The 17,679-nt window shown below is 34.0% G+C and overlaps 3 protein-coding genes across 8 annotated transcripts; 2 read left to right on the forward strand and 1 right to left on the reverse strand.

Annotated features, from left to right (window-relative positions):
* Positions 1-4,276: 4,276 nt before the first annotated feature.
* On the forward strand, positions 4,277-5,809 carry LOC100853449 (uncharacterized). 2 transcript variants are annotated; one of them, XM_059737829.1, is made up of 2 exons: positions 4,277-4,702; positions 4,832-5,809. In XM_059737829.1, the coding sequence occupies exon 2, from the start codon at positions 4,952-4,954 to the stop codon at positions 5,690-5,692; it is 741 nt and encodes a 246-aa protein (XP_059593812.1). In that variant the 5' UTR covers positions 4,277-4,702; positions 4,832-4,951; the 3' UTR covers positions 5,693-5,809. The 2 variants fall into 2 exon arrangements, with proteins under 2 accessions (XP_059593812.1, XP_003632331.1); XM_003632283.4 differs by having other exon boundaries at positions 4,277-5,809.
* Positions 5,810-10,146: 4,337 nt separating this feature from the next.
* Positions 10,147-13,136, forward strand: LOC100244184 (uncharacterized). The gene is made up of 3 exons (XM_002272944.4): positions 10,147-10,510; positions 12,157-12,298; positions 12,715-13,136. The coding sequence occupies exons 1-3, from the start codon at positions 10,227-10,229 to the stop codon at positions 12,796-12,798; spliced, it is 510 nt and encodes a 169-aa protein (XP_002272980.1). The 5' UTR covers positions 10,147-10,226; the 3' UTR covers positions 12,799-13,136.
* On the reverse strand, positions 13,112-17,637 carry LOC100249339 (COMPASS-like H3K4 histone methylase component WDR5B). 5 transcript variants are annotated; one of them, XR_786137.3, is made up of 4 exons: positions 16,688-17,388; positions 14,711-15,018; positions 13,579-13,792; positions 13,112-13,443 (listed from the first exon to the last, which is right to left on the reverse strand). XR_786137.3 is itself a non-coding variant. In XM_010653668.3 (3 exons), exons 1-2 carry the CDS (start codon positions 17,342-17,344, stop codon positions 14,728-14,730), a joined length of 948 nt encoding a protein of 315 aa, XP_010651970.1. In that variant the 5' UTR covers positions 17,345-17,442; the 3' UTR covers positions 13,112-13,792; positions 14,711-14,727. The 5 variants fall into 5 exon arrangements, 4 of the variants coding, with proteins under 4 accessions (XP_010651970.1, XP_010651971.1, XP_002278415.1 ...); XM_010653668.3 differs by having other exon boundaries at positions 13,112-13,792; positions 16,688-17,442; XM_010653669.3 differs by lacking the exon at positions 13,579-13,792 and having other exon boundaries at positions 16,688-17,391.
* Positions 17,638-17,679: the final 42 nt, after the last annotated feature.

The following is a 17,679-nucleotide window of genomic DNA, read 5'->3' on the forward strand; positions in this document are numbered from 1 at the left end:
CTCACTTAAGTCGGTGCCATGATTTAGAACTATCATTATTCTCATTAACATAAAAATTATAAAAAAAAAATGCTATTATTATTTTACACCCTTTTTCAATTTGTTTATTTATGTACCTAAATCAACCATGATAAGCAAATAAGAATAAGAACAAATTCTGATTTGATCCCAAAATTTGTGACCCACCAAAAAATGGCTTCCAAGAGGCAATAGGGTCTCGTACACAAAAGGATTGCCACTACAAAAAATGGTGATTAGCACAAATATGTTGTGTATAGGGGCTTTGGAGAAATCCATGATGAGTGATTTTCAAGGGGGGTTGGCTGTTTAAGAAAGAGTCCCACATGTCATGTAGTGTGTGCCCTATGAGAAATAGAGGGGGTGGGGGTGGGGTGGGGGTGGGGGCAGTGTCCTACATGTGAGGATTGGTGCGTGGGTCATGTGGGGAAGATGACTAGAGAAGCTCTCAGCACATGGTGGGGTTACCCCTTAGGCCCTTGGGTGGAAAAACATGTTGCAAAATGAAGCTTTGGTTTTTCAACTTTTTACCCAACAAAATCAATTCGTATTCATGATTGCACCTCTCCTAAAGACAATGAGAACTTATAATTCTTACTCATAGAGGGAGGCAAAAGCATAAATAAAGCTACTTACCTTCATTACATCTACCCCTTTTTTCATCACACTTCATCTTTACTAGCAATGATATTGATGTCTTCCCTTTTTATTTTTTGGTAATTTATTGTGGGTTTTTTAACAAATAAAGTGATTGTTTTCATTTTTTATTGGGACTTGTTAATGTATGCTTAAGAAGTAAGATTTTATTTATTTGGTGGGGTAAAGTGGTAGGATAAGACTTAAAAATTCTATTACCACCTTTGGATGATATAAGGATCTAAATAAATTGAGTACATGTATATGAGATTACCTAAAAAAGTAGTTCAATCCAAACACGATACAAATAATAATTAGTATAAAAATATAAATCTAAATATGACCTAGTTACTAAACAGATAATATATCATATTATCTATTTAATAATTAGATTCTTTTATTTAATAATTAAATTAGGTTCGATCTTGACTTAGTTTATGATTCAATTAATCAAATTATTAAAAAATAAATTAAATACGAGTTAAATTAGATTAACTAGCATAACAATTAAGTGAGTTAATTCGTGTTATAGAGATCATATGTTACATTAGATACGTGAAAATCATGTTAGATTCGAGTCACATTAATTTTAAGGCACCAAAACTCTTGATGGGTCCCCTACAAAAGTTGACCCATGTAAAGTGGGTCATAGGCCATGGTCCCATGGCTTTTTTACTTAAATGTCAATACAAGAGTTATCAAACTTAGTTTTCCATGTCTTAAAACCTTGATTCCAAGTGGGTTGTTTTCAGACATTAAGCGGATTTGTCTATTGCCAATTCAGAATGCCCAGTAAGCCTTCTCAAAATAGGAAAAGGGAACAACACTGCACTGGACCATACCATACGTGGACCACAGCTTTCATCACTTGTGGTTACCACATGGGCTCTTTGGCTTATTTCTTCAATATTATTTAATAAATAAATAAATAAATGAATATTTTTAACCTTATATGAGAAAATTATTTGATTTAAAAGAAATTAAAAGACATTTTAATTATTAAAAAAAAATAAAATTTGAGCTTTTTTTTTTTAAATAAAATAATTTATCAACTATGCTTTTTTATTTTATTTATTTATTTATTTTGGCCTTAGAGAAGTATATCCATTGGATAGTGAAAGAAATTGTTGAGTAATCATGGGAGGGTCAAGTCTTTACCAAGCTTTATAACAAACTTTATCATGGGCACCTAACTCTTTTTTTTTTTTTTTTTTTTTTCTTAATTTTATTGGATCTTTTATTACATCAATTGATGTCAAAATGTTGTTTATAAAAAAATATTATATCCAACATTTATTTTTATTAATGAGGAATTGATTATTAATAAAGTTATTGGAGCAAAAATCATTTATTTGTTTCATTTGACAAGCAATGATCTATTTTCTATTTTGTAGCACCATTGCTATGAGAGAAAATCATGAAAACAAACATTTTTCTATAGATAATAATAATAATAATAATAAAGGTTAAATACATTTTACCCATTGATCTTTCACGTGTTTTACACTTTATTGCCTCACATTCAAAACACAACATTTTGTTTTTTAAACTTATTAAATGCCAACACTTTGCTCCAAATTACAAACTTTGCATAAAATTATACAAAAGATTTGATTTTTTTTTTCGTATTTTGGGTCAAACATTAATGACCTTAAAGGGAAATTTTCAAATGCCTTCTAAATATTATAGCTACCAGTTTTATTTTTATTTATTTATTTTAGAGAGATATTTGAATAATTATTCATGATTTTCACATGTAGCTATAAAGTTTGACAACTTCACACTTGGGTGATTGAAGGTTTTTTTTTTTTTTTCACATTTCAATTGTTTTTCTTTATATTTTAGCATCGATTTTTTACTTAACAAATTATTCATTAACTTTTTAATAATTTTAGGAGGTTAAAGTGTTGCATTTTAATAAATTTGATAAATAAATTGTTGAATTTTGAATGTGAGAGACAAGATATAAAACATATTGAAGGTTGAGGGGATAAAATATATTTAACTATGATAATAAAAGATGAATTTATGTTTTCCATTGTAGTCACGTTTGATAGCTTTTGAAACTTTCTTAGATTGGAAGCTGCATTTTCTATTGCACATTTTTTTTTAAGTATGTAAATTATCTTAAAAGAGTTAATTAAAAATGATATTGTTATGAGTGGAGTTGAAGATTCATTTTATTTATGGAAATTGATTTAATGTGTTGTTTATGAAAAGAAGTACTACTTTATAAAAAAATAAGATTTTTTTTACTAGCATTAAAAATAAAAATTGAAAAAGACTTGAGTATTGCTTAAACTTGAAGTGACCTCTATGATTTAAGATAAGATCAATAAATTAATTGAAAGTGAGACACCAAAAACACAAAACAAAAGGAGACATGACATGGGCCTCCTCTTAATAATTTATGAAGAATTAATTATTGAAAATGAGTGGTCAAAATGGTTACAAAGGGTGCCCAAAACCCTAAAAATATCTAGGGCTACACATGCATCTAATTTAATAGCCCATTTGGCCTAAGGGGACCAAATGACCAAATTTTGGTGCACACCTTGTATGCCAGCCAAGCATGACCAAATCCATGTGATGGACCATGCCTTTTTCCCGTGAGAGAGAGAGAGGGAGAGGACCTTTATGGCATTTTCTCTTATATATATGTATAATGATTGAGATAAATTAATCCATGGTATAAAACCTTTTTAAGCAAAATATTAATTATTTTAAAATTTTAATAAAATTAGGGGTGTTGAATGAAAATAAGTAACACCAAAAGTTAGTTTTTGAATAAAAATATAATGGGTAATGATATATATTTAAAAAGATTATGACTTTGATTTTATTTTCTAATTAAAGAAGAAAAAAGAAGTTATCACACGGGATTTTTGTGAAAAAAAAAAGGGAGAAGGGATTTTTCTGATTCCATGTTATGAGCCCATTTTAGTGTTTCAATTGGTTTCAATCAAGTGGAGAAAAGTGGGGGTGTGCCCAATAAATGGCGTTGGTTGTGAGTTGAAGTGTGGAAAGAGAGTGTTTTTTGAATTGGAAAAAGACTTTTCTTGGCAATTGAATTCCCATGACTCAATCCCTTCATGGGAATTGATGGGAGATGATAGTTTTCCCTGTGGAATTTTCAGTGTGGAACCCTTTTGTCTCCCTTCATTGTACCACAATAAAACCATACAAGGATTGAAATAGATGTATTAAAGCCATCTTAGATCAATAAAGAAGTGGACTTAAGAGTACAAATGTTGAAGTTGAGAGGTGGCTTTTCTTGCAATTTTGTGTGTAATACATTTGCACAATAGGATTTTATTAATTTAGTAATTTTTTTTACTAATTGGAAAATTTTAAAGTTCTTAATTTAAATAAAATGGGTTTTTTTATTTTATTTTATTTTTCAAAATATAAATAAATCACATTTAAAATTTATAAGGTTCATGATTGTGGGTATCATTACAATACCAAATTTGATTTGATTTTTATTTTTATTTTTTTTATATTTGATTTTCTTTATGTATTGGCATCTTCATCTAACAATTTGGATTCGATCTTATACTTTATGGGACACTTTTAATGATCCAATTTATAGTATATTTTTAATGATCTAGATTACAAATTAAGTAGGGAAGGAACTCCTGCCTAGAATTTTCCTAATGGAGCAGAAAGAGAATGTGAGAGAGAATGAGGGATGCTTTTTCCCTTTTGCTTTTGTGTGTAACGTTGTATGATAAGTAATAACCAGCCTTTTCCAGTCAATACCCAGTTCATTTTCTAGACTCCTTGTCTCTCTTTCTCTCTCTTGAGTGCTCACCCATTCCCCATCAGAGAGTATTCTCCTGTTTTTTTTTTAATCCTTCATTTTGGTGATGCTTTCAACAGAGATACCGACAGAGAAACAAATCTAAGTTATGAAGTGATTGATTTCATGTTCTGGGGAAGGCCTTGGCTTCAAAAAAGCCTAACTCCGTCATTTTGTTTGAGCTTTCAACCTTTCAGAAGCTGGATTCAGAGCAGTTGGATGGTGGGTTCATCTTAGTCAATTGAGGTAGAAGACCCTTTTCCTTGTATGCAAATTTTGTAATCTTTTCATTCTCCTTTCTGGGTGTGGAAAAAAGATCAATTTTTTGCACTCATGAGGGACTTCCCTTCTTGTTTCGGCGAAAATGGAGTTCAGGTTGCTGATTCTTCTTCATCAAGTACTGCTAGAACTGCCCAAAATCTGGTGACTTGTGTGTATCAGTGTAGACTTCGGGGTAAATGGTGTTTAATCACCATTACATGGACCAAAAATTTGATGGGTCAGGGCCTTAGTGTTGGAATCGATGATTCTTCCAATCAATGTCTATGCAAAGTTGATATAAAACCCTGGTTGTTCTCTAAGAGAAAAGGATGTAAGAATCTAGAGGTGGATTCTAGTAAAATTGACATGTATTGGGACTTATCTGCAGCAAAATTCGGTTCTGGGCCAGAGCCATTGGAGGGTTTCTATTTGGCTGTTGTCTTCAACCAAGAACTGGCCTTACTTCTTGGGGATTTGAAGAAGGAAGCATGTAAGAAGATAAACTCCCCCCCTGTTCCTTCCACTGCCGTTCTCATTGCCAAGAGAGAGCATCTATTTGGGAAGAGACTTTACTTTGCCAAGGCTCAATTTTGTGATAAGGGTCAGATGCATGATATCATGATTGAATGTGACACAGTTGGGGTCACTGAACCTTGCCTTCTAATCCGGATTGACAGTAAGATGGTGATGCAGGTGAAGCGCCTCCAATGGAAGTTCAGGGGCAACCACACCATTTTGGTGGATGGGCTTCCCATTGAAGTATTTTGGGATGTTCATAATTGGCTCTTTGGAAATGCCATTGGCAATGCTGTGTTCATGTTCCAGAGTTGCCTCTCTGCTGAGAAGTTGTGGGCCTGCCAATCGATCTCCTCCGATCCCTCTGTACTGGCTTGGTCTTGGTCTGAAAAATTTAGAGACACTCAATTACAAGGTCTTGGTTTTTCATTGATATTGTATGCTTGGAAGAATGAATAGAAGTCTACTCCTTCCTCTTTGAGTGCTAACAAATACTTTTTGAGTGATTATTTTTATTAACGATGTGATTGAAATACCTTTGATGCAAGTTATAAGTGAATCCATTGTTTTTCCTCATTTCTTTTCTCAAGGAACTCGATAATTCATATTCTTATAGAACATTGTTGCTCATGATTGTTTTACATGCTTAAATCAAGCATTATCGTTTTTTTATTTCTATTGGAAACCGTTTGTGGAGAGTGACTGGTGGATGGACTTACAAGGCTCTGGTTGAACATTGCAATTTGCAATAAGATCTCCACTTTTTCACTCTTAGCAGCACACTGTGATTCATTTCATCGTAATGCAATTCTTTCGAAGGAAAAAAAAGGTATGGCAATTAGATTTATGCTAATATTTCTTTAAAGGGACATTGTGGCTAAGTCAAGCATTGAATGGCTGTGTTTTCCATCTTGCTGCAGGAGCTGAATAGTTTGACATGGGGCATGAGTCGGGTTTCTGACAGATGGATCTACTTAATCCTGGGTTTTATATGTGTATTTAAGATCTATGTAACAGGTGCGGTGAATACCTCTTTTTTCTGTAACACAGAATTCAAACATCTCAATTTCAACACAAATTTATTGATTTTCATGTTTTTTTTTCATGTGTTTTAAGAAAAATCAAGTCTGGGGTATGAAGGATGAAATTCAGGTTGAGTTTCTTGACTGTGATGCTTCAGGTGTCTGTGCATGGTTCCCTCGGCTTTAATGTTAGGCAGTGTGGTGAGGAGCTCAATGCACTCTTAACCTTGGAAGAACTCCTTTATGGTGACTAGAGATGTCGAATAAGGGTTCAAGGGGCCAAATATCGGTCATTAAGAAAATGGATTCTATAAAGGGATGTAATCTACCTTGAACTAGAGGTCTCTGCATTTGTGATTGCTAATATACAGGGTATAACTATTACTAATAAAGCTGTTTCCTTGGTGAAAGAGAGCTGCTGAGTAAAATCTTAAAAAGCAAGGAGGTCCAAGGCAGCTTAGGTATGGGATTCATCAGCTTTCTTCTCAATAGATTAAGCAAACCATGGTCCATGTTGATTGGTGAGCTTCAAAAAAATTTCTAACTGCCAAAACTGATGAGAAATTCTATTTCAGCTTGAGATTTGGTTATAAATTTAGCATATTGTATTATGTGAATGAATAGATGCCCATAGAGTTGATCTGTTGGATGATGAAAGCAGCTTTGTATAAGATTTTTTATCTTTAACAACCACACCGATCCGGTATTTGGCAGTTGGTCAGACTGGTGTTAGATTACCAAATCCACTTACCTACTAAACAAAGCACCTTAGGAACTTGCTGCCAATACAATGTGCTACTGAATCCCGATTGAACTGGTTTTTAATTCTGAACATTCATCCTTTCATCAATACCATTATCGACAAAATCCAGTTTCACTGACATATTCGTACAAGTGGGTGGAAATGGACTAGGCAGCACTTGTCCCTCCGGCCTACTTTCTACTTTCTTTGTTTTGCTGGGTGGGGGGGAGGGTGTTTAGAGTTATGCTGTGGGTGTTGGGAAGCAGCTCCCCAGAAAACTCCAAATGCCTTTGGAGACATTCTTGTTTTGCTTGGATTATCTTAAGAAACATTCTTTTACATGTCTAGTTTCTGTGTTCCTAACCATTGTTAGCTAGTCTGCTCTGGGACAGTCATTGCTTCCACCAGAAATCATCATTTCAGGAGAATAAACCCATCCAAATTAGTTAGCTGTGCAACAATACAGACTAATCCTTGGTGATCTATCAGCTAGTTTCTTCTCTGGAATAGAGTTCAAATTGTATTACTTGGGCAGGTGAAGATTGATTATAGATTTTCTATACTAATCTAAAGTGAAGAAACTGTATCCTTCAGGCTATAGATTGAGTTTCAGTTGTGAACAAGGTTGCTTCCTAGTTAACAAGAGAAAAGCAATGAGAACCTGCTCATTGCTGACAAGTCTCTAGAAAATAAATGTGATATATTACTGCTCTACCTCTCAAGTTCATGTGATTATCGAATATAATTAGCCGAACCGACATTATCATATAGACTTTTTGCAGTGGAGTTATGCTCATCTGCACCTCCCAAAAAACTGTCATATTTTTCACTTGCATCTTACTCTTTCAGGTGGTTTCAACCTGCTACAGACAAAATGTTAACCCTTACCCAATTATCCCTGCTGCAGTATCTGAGATTCAAATTACACTTGCACATTTCAATCTGTTCTAATGTATGCTTTCTGGCAGATGGGAAGAATACAAGGCAACTGAAAAGAGCTGAGACTGCTAGATAAGCAATTTCTGGAGCTTTGACCCAAAATAATGTTTTTTAAAAAAAAATTCCAAAAAATAAAGTGGTTTTGAAAATAATGCCCGATCTAATGCGTCTGTGCCACATAAGCCGCCACGTCATAAAACCGTAGTTGGTGACTACGGTTTTATTTTTCTAAAGTGTTTAAAAACCGTAGTTACCAACCACGGTTTTAACTTTTAAGTTTAAAGCCGTAGTTGGTGACTACGGCTTTGACTTTTTTTTAAAATGGTCAAAGCCGTAGTCACCAACTGCGGTTTTAACTTTATATATATTTATATATAACTTTAATTTTTTTAATAAAAATATTATATTATTTTGATTTTAAATATACTTATTTCATTATTTTAAAAATTATAATATATGAAATTAAATAATTGATATTTTTAATTTGATATAAAAATATATTTTTGAATTTTATTAAAATAATAGGCACTATATTTAATATAAATATAATTAATTAATTAAAATATAATATAATAAATTATATTTATTTTAAATAAATAAATTATAAATGCCTATTTAGAAAAATAAAAAAGTAATATAAATTATTATATAAATTAATAATTTTTTATATATTATATATAAGTGGTATATAATACCTCTCACACACACATATAAAAGTCTAATTTAAGTTTAAAATTTATCACATTTTTATTTAAATATATAAATAAATTTTATTAAAACATTTGACACTATATTTAATATAAATATAATTATTTAATTAAAATTAAATATAAATAAAATATAATAAATTATGTTTATTTAAAATAAATAAATTATAAATGCCTATTTGGAGAAAAAAATGATATAAATTATTATATAATTTATATAATAATTAATATAAATTATTAATTATATTAATTAACTGGTCATGGGTCTGTGCATCTAACTAGTCTCGATAAAAAATTATTAATTAATATAATAATTTATATTATTTTTTTCTCCAAATAGGCATTTATAATTTATTTATTTTAAATAAACATAATTTATTATATTTTATTTATATTTAATTTTAATTAAATAATTATATTTATATTAAATATAGTGTCAAATGTTTTAATAAATTTATTTATATATTTAAATAAAAATATGATAAATTTTAAACTTAAATTAGACTTTTATATGTGTGTGTGTGAGAGGTATTATATACCACTTATATATAATATATAAAAAATTATTAATTAATATAATAATTTATATTACTTTTTTATTTTTCTAAATAGGCATTTATAATTTATTTATTTTAAATAAATATAATTTATTATATTTTATTTTAATTAATTAATTATATTTATATTAAATATAGTGCCTATTATTTTAATAAAATTTAAAAATATATTTTTATATCAAATTAAAAATATCAATTATTTAATTTCGTATATTATAATTTTTAAAATAATGAAATAAGTATATTTAAAATCAAAATAATATAATATTTTTATTAAAAAAATTAAAGTTATATATAAATATATATAAAGTTAAAACCGCAGTTGGTGACTACGGCTTTGACCATTTTAAAAAAAAGTCAAAGCCGTAGTCACCAACTACGGATTTAAACTTAAAAGTTAAAACCGTGGTTGGTAACTACGGTTTCTAAACACTTTAGAAAAATAAAACCGTAGTCACCAACTACGGTTTTATGACGTGACGGCTTATGTGGCACAAACGCATTAGATCGGGCATTATTTTCAAAACCACTTTATTTTTTGGAATTTTTTTTTAAAAAGCATTATTTTGGGTCAAAGCTCCAATTTCTGGGAAAAGCCCTAACTTCAAGGGAGGGAGTTGCAGAGATGAAAGTTTCAGAGGAAAGATATGGTTGTAGCCAGCCCATGTTTTTAACTTTTTGGACTTAAGATGATCTCCCAAAGTACCATTTTTTTTAACTTTTATTTTTATTTTTATACCAACCTGTCACCTAATTATCTAGGAATCACTTAAATTCACTGATTTGGACTTAAAGATGATCTCAAAAAATACCATTTTTTTTAACTTTTTTTTTTTTATTTAAAAAAAATTGTTTTAAAAATATTTACAAAATTAATTACGATCCTTTTATCCACATTTTGATCCAACACCACTAGATGGGCAGCTTTAGAATCTCTCATCAAACGACGCCGTTTTGCACGGGACCCTGCAAAAGCACAATATGCCCGCAAGATTAACTGACCACACCTCCTAAGCGGCTGAGAAAATGGAAGCTCTATCACGCTTCCCTCTCTCTTTCCCTTGTCTGTTGCCTCCCCATCAGTCTCCTTCACAAACCCATTTCTCCAATTCCATTTTCTCCCCCAAAATCTCTTCAACCACTCGCAAACCACCCATTTCCCGCAGAGAAACCGTTGCTATCGCGGCCAATCCTAACGACCCTAAAGAGTCTGTGTTCATGGATGAAAACGGCGCCGTTGATGACATGGATGGATATCTCAACTACCTCTCTCTCGAGTATGACTCTGTTTGGGACACCAAGCCCTCATGGTGAGCTTTTCTCTTCCTGGGTATTTCTCATTTCTTTGTAGTACTTAATTTATTTCTCTTTAATTCTCATTTCCATTTCAGTTCATTACTTTCAAGTTCAACTGGGAGGGAAGGTTTTGGATCTTTCTTAAATACCCTTGTACAATATCGTGAAGTTGTTCTGCTGAATCCATCCCATTAGTAGTAGGATTGAAATTTCAATGCTGAACTTTTGAAACCAGTGGGGGTGTTTGGAACTATTGGATAATTGTAGCTAAGAAGAAATCCTGTTAGGGTTCAAGTAACAGATCAATTAGGCTGGGGATTTTAGTGTAGCAGTCATCTGTGAGAAAAGGAGGAAGATTAAAACATTCAGAGTTCTTGATAGTGTCCACAGGGTTCCATGGGAGATGATAAATAATTTGCATAAGAAAATTAAGCTTCATAGACAGAGTTTATCAGTATACATCATCTGCTGAGAATCTGTCAACGGATTGAACTGTCGGTTCTTGTGGTTTTAAGGTAAGAGGTAGAGGAGGGGAAGGGATGGGAGGTCTCTCATTTATTGTTTTACAGATGTCATTCTACTTTTCTGTGAGTCTAATGTGGAGCAGTTGAAGATGTTGGAAATGGATTGTGATCTATTTTGAATTTGTATCAAGTTTGAAGATTAATTTGCTGAAGAGTAAAATGATTCCTGTGGGTGAAGTGGAGGGGATGGATAGATTTGTATCCTCCTTTAGGGTTGGGAACCCCCTTCCTACATAGAATCCGATTGCCTTAGGAATGGCTGAGTCTTTGGTAGTATGAGCCTCATTAGAGAAGAGCTGTAAATGGGGATTGACTTCCTTCGGAAGAAGCTGTACTCATCCAAGGCAGGAAGATTGCCCCTCGTTAAGAGCAGCCTCTCAATCCTCACAATTTATTTCATGTCTCTATTTGTCATGCCTAAGAAAGTGCAAGGAAAATCAGCTATTAACCACTAGGAATTAAGAAGTTAGGTGTTCTAAGTAATGCGTTGTTAGGCAAATGGCTAGGTTGATATACCCTCAGACATGACATTTACAGAGGAAGATTATCCAAGACAGGTTTGGAGAGTTAGATGGAGGATGGTGATCGCTAGAGCTGAGACTGAGAGAGGCTTTTGGAGCGAGCCTAGGAAAAGATATCAGAATATCATGGGAAGAGTTTAGCCTTAGAACTACTATTTTGGTCAAGAATGGTGAGAACCAAATTCGCTTGTGGGAGGGTGGAGGCCAACCCCTTCATTTCAAAAGGCGTTTTTAGGATAGGGGGAGACGGGGGAAGTGAATTAATTTTTGGAGCTCATTCTTGCTGTGAGGCTCACAAGCAGCAAGGGAGGAGAAGTTACTAAGGAGGGAGGAAAAGAAAGGGAGATTTAAATTTAAATCTCATTAAACCGCCTTACATGCTCAGAATTTAGAGCTTTTCCTTTCTAAATAAATATCTTCGGTCTTTGTGAAGTTAGTGAAGAATCAACAAATCATACCGTAATCCAGTAAATCATATTATAATCCATTGCGATAGTACTAGAAAGCTGTGGGGCATGTTATTAGCGACACATTTCCATGTACATGATATATTTCCATATATGTTCATGTTCATGTTTTATCTGATTTCATTCATATCATCATCTTGTTTTGTAGGTGTCAACCTTGGACAATAATGCTGACTGGAGTATCAGTGATTGCCTGTAGCTGGCTGATTTTGCACTCAGCAGTGATCACATCATTGGTGCTCTCTGTCATTTCTCTATGGTGGTACATTTTCCTGTATTCATATCCAAAGGTTTGAGATGCCAAAATCAGATTATTTATATTTAAATAAATAAAAAAATGGAGATATTTATAAATATAAGGTTAATTTTACTCGGTTCCATTGGGTTTATGCTAAGATACACTTACTGCCATTAATTTGAAATTTTGCCATATACCTTCTTTACTTCGAGTTAGAAGAGAGGTGATTGAAATTAACAAATGAAAAGTGTTGAGGAGGTTTTTGTCCGAATTTCAAATTAATGGTAACTAAATATATTTATCACAAAACTTGAGGGAGGTGAGTGAAATCCATGAACATTGTTATTATTCTTGTTATTATCTTTAGCAATTTTGTTTTAGTGGATTATGTCCAGGCTTCCAATAGATTTTGCATTCAGAGTTGGAGGGAAAGGGTTCTTCATTTTAAGTTCCCACTTTCCATTACAGGCATATTCAGATATGATAGCAGAGAGACGAAAGAAGGTGACAAGAGGGGTTGAAGACACATTCGGTTTGAAGAAGAGCCAGTAACATGAACATCGGGACTCTCTATCTCTCTCTCTCTCTCTCATATGTAACTCTGTAAGTGAAGGAACGTTCAGAATGGCTAGTGATGATCACAATTAAGGAAAGATCAAGATGGGGAGAGTTTGAGATGCAGAGGCGATTTTCAACAGCGTATCACGTGTTGATGGTCATGAATTTCACTGATTTGAAGAGACCGAGACCAAGACCTATTGTGGGTATGGTCATGCCTTCGTGTTTGAAAATAACCAAGTGTCATTATTAATTTTTATGAGCACTGGCTGCATTACATACTTCACATCAACCTATTTACTGCATCGATGCAAATTATGGTTTCCTCGAAATGGCCTAACCAAGTCTTACAATTTTATAGTAAAAAATTCTTTCAGAAGCAACTATAAAATTCAGAAACAGATAAAAAGCTGTGATCACCAGGTAATGAGTACATGCATTTTCCAGGCAGTTGGTGGAAATTGGAATTCAGATGTTTTACTAGGTAACTATGCAGCAGTTGTAGGCTATGGAAGCAAGATCTTCTAGGTTCTTCATTGGATAGGAGTTCAGACAGCTGTACAGTAAAATATTAAACTGATCTTGGGAGAGATTGCCTTCAAATTTCTGTAGTTCTTTAAGTTAGATGCAATGTCATTGCTGCATAAGCCGGTATTCAAGATTCAGGGATCTTATCCAATACAATTTCAACCTGTACAATGTAAAATGCAAGAACCAGAAGGGGGGGAAATTGAGGTAAGAGTTGGCAACTGAAGTATAATTCACCCAACTTACATTTTTCATTATTGAATTCTCAAGAGTTTAGAGTTGTGTGACTTGCATTTCAATATCATCTAGAATCAATCTGTCCCTAGACTCCCTACCAGCCAGATTTCTAGAGAAAGGCCCGAGATATAACTCCAGATCAATGAAAGTTGACAAGGCCCATCAATTTGGTGGAGAATATAGTGAAATGTAACTGCTTAGAGAACTCAGCATGCACCACCTCCTTACAAAGTGAGAAAAAGAACACAATCACAGGACCAGTTCCAGAAAAAGTCTAGTTCAGTTTTTGAAAATGCATTAATAATCAATTATGAGCCAAATTGAAATATAAAAACTCCGGAAATTCTTGCAAAGCCATTCATAAAGGGATCTGTATAGAATAATAATAGAAACATTTTTAATGAGAAATAATAATGGAAACTTTCGGTCGCAGAATATTGCAGTTTCAACAACTTTTCATCAAGTGAAGTGAACAAAACCCATACCGGTCTTCTAGCTAATGAATGTGGCAAGGAATGTTGAATTTCCCAAAACAAATAATATACCAGTCTTCTAGCTAGTGAATGTGGGATGGAATGTTGAATTTCCCAAAACAAATAATCTATGGTCAAAATAGATTTCCCCAAACACCATGCAAATTGAGGATTGTCCAACATGTTGGAAAGAAGGGCTTCAAATCCATATGGAAGAGTTGAATGTATGCATTACCCTATTCTTGTAAATCAGGGTATATGAGGTAAGTTAGGACAACTAAAGGTATTAGACAGCAGGGCCCTATTTTGCCTTTCCTCTTCTGATTAAAGGTTGATGCCTCAATAGAATACTCAGAGGCTGAACCTATTATCTTGAGACAGGGTTTTCCCATTTGCAAAAAGTAGAGTCATCTGTCCCATCTCCATTCCAGGAAGGAAAAAAAACAAAGTACAAAGAACCCCACATTCATACACAGAGTCATGTAACTAACAAAATTGAAGGGAGGGGGATGAAAAAAGCACCTAAATAAGACAAGGAGTATGCATTTCAAAATCTAAATCTAATTTCTCATCCAAAAACATATTAAGCCTACGCAGTAGACACAAGGACAAACATATAAAGGAAGATTCAACATCTACATGAACACTTGAGGAAGAAATATGCATACCTATCTGTACTTAAAGCTCATATATCTTGAACCCAGATCCTCACTGTTTTATCACCATCTAGACCGGCGGAAGCAATCTTGTTCTCATTGGGGTGGCATGAAACAGAGATGACAGTATCTGTGTGACCTTCTAGTTTCTGAAGTGGATTCTTCCCTTGCAGGTCCCACACATAAACACATTTATCCTCTGATCCACTAACAATGTATTTCCCATAAGTCACACTAAATGCAGATGCTATGCAATATACTTTGTTTACATGACCTGTATAAATTTTCAAGGACTTCCCAGTCGAGTAGTTCCAAAGCTTCTGCAACCAGAAAAAGAGAAAGAATATCAAAACACAAATGTGTTTAGCATTTGAGAGCAAATTATCCATTACAAATTCAAAAGTTAAAGATATTTCTTAATTAGGACATAAAAGACAAATATTTGATATGTTGAAAGATATCCCCACTGATAATGATATAGGAGATGACAATACTACTTGATGATGGCTCCATAGAAAGGTCCAAATCTACCTACCAATACATGAACATTGATATGGTCTTGGAAAGATACCAAGAATGCAAAATATTGAGTTCTAATGTTTACAAACACACGCTTAAAAGCTTAAATCCATATATGGATCCGAAGATCACAAACACTGAAGGCAAATTCTTTCCTCACTAAAAAAACTGTGTTTTGGCCCTAAAACACAAGCAGCATGGGGTTTTGGAAGGGAATGTGGGAGCTTTCAGGTCAAGTCCTAGCATAGCAGGAACCAAAAAAAAAAAAAGTAACAAAAACTGTCCCTTGACAGTTGGTGAAGAAGCCATCTTCCTTTGCAAGAACACAGGTTTAGGATGACAAATGCATAAAACATCTGTCATAAGGGTGTGGTGTGTTTGAAAAAGGAGCATTACATTGCAATCATTCAGTCCTATTTTGTGAAGTCATACAAGTAATTAGGGCCTGCATTTTCCATATTTTCATTTTAGTGAGTACTTAGTTCAAGCAATGTTGACAAGTTGGCACCAGTCAGATTCCACACTTGATCAGAGAGCTAGAGCTTAATGACATCTTTGGCAATTAGTGAATAGAACTACTGCCATCCATAGAATAGCAATAGCACCAGGCCTGATTGCAAACTCAACTCACCAACTGTTCATCTAGACCATAATGTTTAATTTCTTCTAGGACTCAAGCTTATATATTAAGCCAATAAGAACCAATGCCACGAAATAGGTCATTATCCGTCAGGTGGAAAGAATCAATGGAGCATAAGCACTAGGAATAATTGCATTGCAGACAGTCCATGTGGAGCCATATCATAAGCATCTAATGAGTAAGGCAATGAAATGAACTCACCTAAACCATATTCTCCAAACCATCAAAAAGGTTAAATTTGAGGGGGGGGAAAATGACAAAACTAAACCAGTTCATTAGATACCTCACTTTTTGAGAACCCCAACCTTCAAATTGCAGAGGTCATTGAGCCAGATAGTTCATGCAAGATTTTTCGTGGGAATTGGTGGCAGAAATGAAAACAGTTCCATTATCACCATGTTCATTTCCAATACTAAAAATAATGAAAATGTTTATAAAACCTACTGTTTTGCAGTGTTGTCAATTAAAGCTCCTCATTTTCTACAATATGGAAAATGATATTTTTTATGCTTATTGGAAATACCCCATTTAAAAAACCAACCAAATAAGACCCTGCAAACCAGTTTTCCACATCATTTATCGTTTCTACATAAACAAATTAGAGTTCCCAACCTCCACAGAACAAATCATTAGTATCCCACTCCATATATAAAGATGCTCTCAATTTTATTTCGTTTCTTCTCCCTTGGTTTTCCTAGCAAATAGAACAATGAAATCAAAAGCTAAAGACAAATGTCAACACTGTAATTAACTATGAATCTTCTAAACCCCCAAATTAGAATTGTTCATCAAAAATCAAAAGCTGATAACATGAAGGTGATGGAACTTACCAGAGTGTCATCCAGAGTGGCAACGAGAATGTACTTGCCGTTGGGCGAGAACTTGGCGAAGGAAATGGCGGGACCATTGTCCTCAATGAGCGTCTTCAAGAGAGCGCCGGTGTCGGAGGCCCAGATCTTGCAGGAGCCGTCGTGACTGCCGGAGACAATGAGAGATCCGTCACGGTTGAAATAGACGGAGGTGACAGGCATGGAATGGGCGGCAATAGTGTGGAGGGGGCGGCCGGTCTTAACATCCCAGATCCTAACGGTCTCGTCGAAGGAGCCGGAGACAATGAGGTTGGACTGGGGGTTGAAATTGACACAGAAGACCAAGTCGGTGTGGCCGCGGAGGGTCTTCACGCATTCAGCGGACTGGGCGTCCCAGATGCGGAGAGTGAGATCGTCGGAGGCGGAGCAGATGTAGTGGGAGTCGGAGGACCATGCCAGGTCGGAGATGCCGCCGGAGTGGCCAACAAGGCGGGACTTGAGGGTTAGGGTTTGCGAGGACCAGACAATTAGGGTTTTGTCGAGAGAGGCGGAGGCCAGGAGGGTGCCGTCGCTGGAAAACTTAACGCAGGACACCGCTCGGTCGTGGGCCGCTAGAGTTCGGAGGAGCCGGTACGGCCTGTACTGCAGTGAATTGGAGCCACCACCACCACTTGCCATTGGTATTAGAGAATTTAGAGTCTGGTTTTAAGTTTTAAGTTTTAACATCTATATTTATGCGTAACTTATCGAACTATTTTTCTGACCCTTCTAGAATGAAAACAGTTTTTTTTTTTTGCTTTCAAAATTTGAACAGAAAATAATCCTTAAAAATTTATTTTGAAAACATATTATTTTTTTTTTAGAATAATTCTGAAATATCTTTAATTTTTCATTTTTAGATTTTCGTGAATAATAATTAAAAGAAAATTTATTTTAAAATTTTGATTTATTTTTATAGAGAAATAAAAAAAAAAAACTGTTTTTCACAATTGGGCATTCAAATAAAATTTTGT

The sequence above is a fragment of the Vitis vinifera genome, chromosome 7, assembly GCF_030704535.1.
Source record: "Vitis vinifera cultivar Pinot Noir 40024 chromosome 7, ASM3070453v1".
Lineage (NCBI taxonomy): Eukaryota > Viridiplantae > Streptophyta > Magnoliopsida > Vitales > Vitaceae > Vitis > Vitis vinifera.

Excerpts from the sequence above, each read along its gene's own strand:
- LOC100853449 (XM_003632283.4), top strand. The coding sequence starts at position 4,790 with ATGAGGGACTTCCCTTCTTGTTTCGGCGAAAATGGAGTTCAGGTTGCT.
- LOC100244184 (XM_002272944.4), top strand. The coding sequence starts at position 10,227 with ATGGAAGCTCTATCACGCTTCCCTCTCTCTTTCCCTTGTCTGTTGCCT. Across the intron at positions 10,511-12,156 it reads TGGGACACCAAGCCCTCATG|GTGTCAACCTTGGACAATAA; the intron begins GTGAGCTTTTCT and ends CTTGTTTTGTAG. Across the intron at positions 12,299-12,714 it reads TCCTGTATTCATATCCAAAG|GCATATTCAGATATGATAGC; the intron begins GTTTGAGATGCC and ends TTTCCATTACAG.
- LOC100249339 (XM_010653668.3), bottom strand. The coding sequence starts at position 17,344 with ATGGCAAGTGGTGGTGGTGGCTCCAATTCACTGCAGTACAGGCCGTAC. Across the intron at positions 15,019-16,687 it reads CCACTCTGGATGACACTCTG|AAGCTTTGGAACTACTCGAC; the intron begins GTAAGTTCCATC and ends TTCTGGTTGCAG.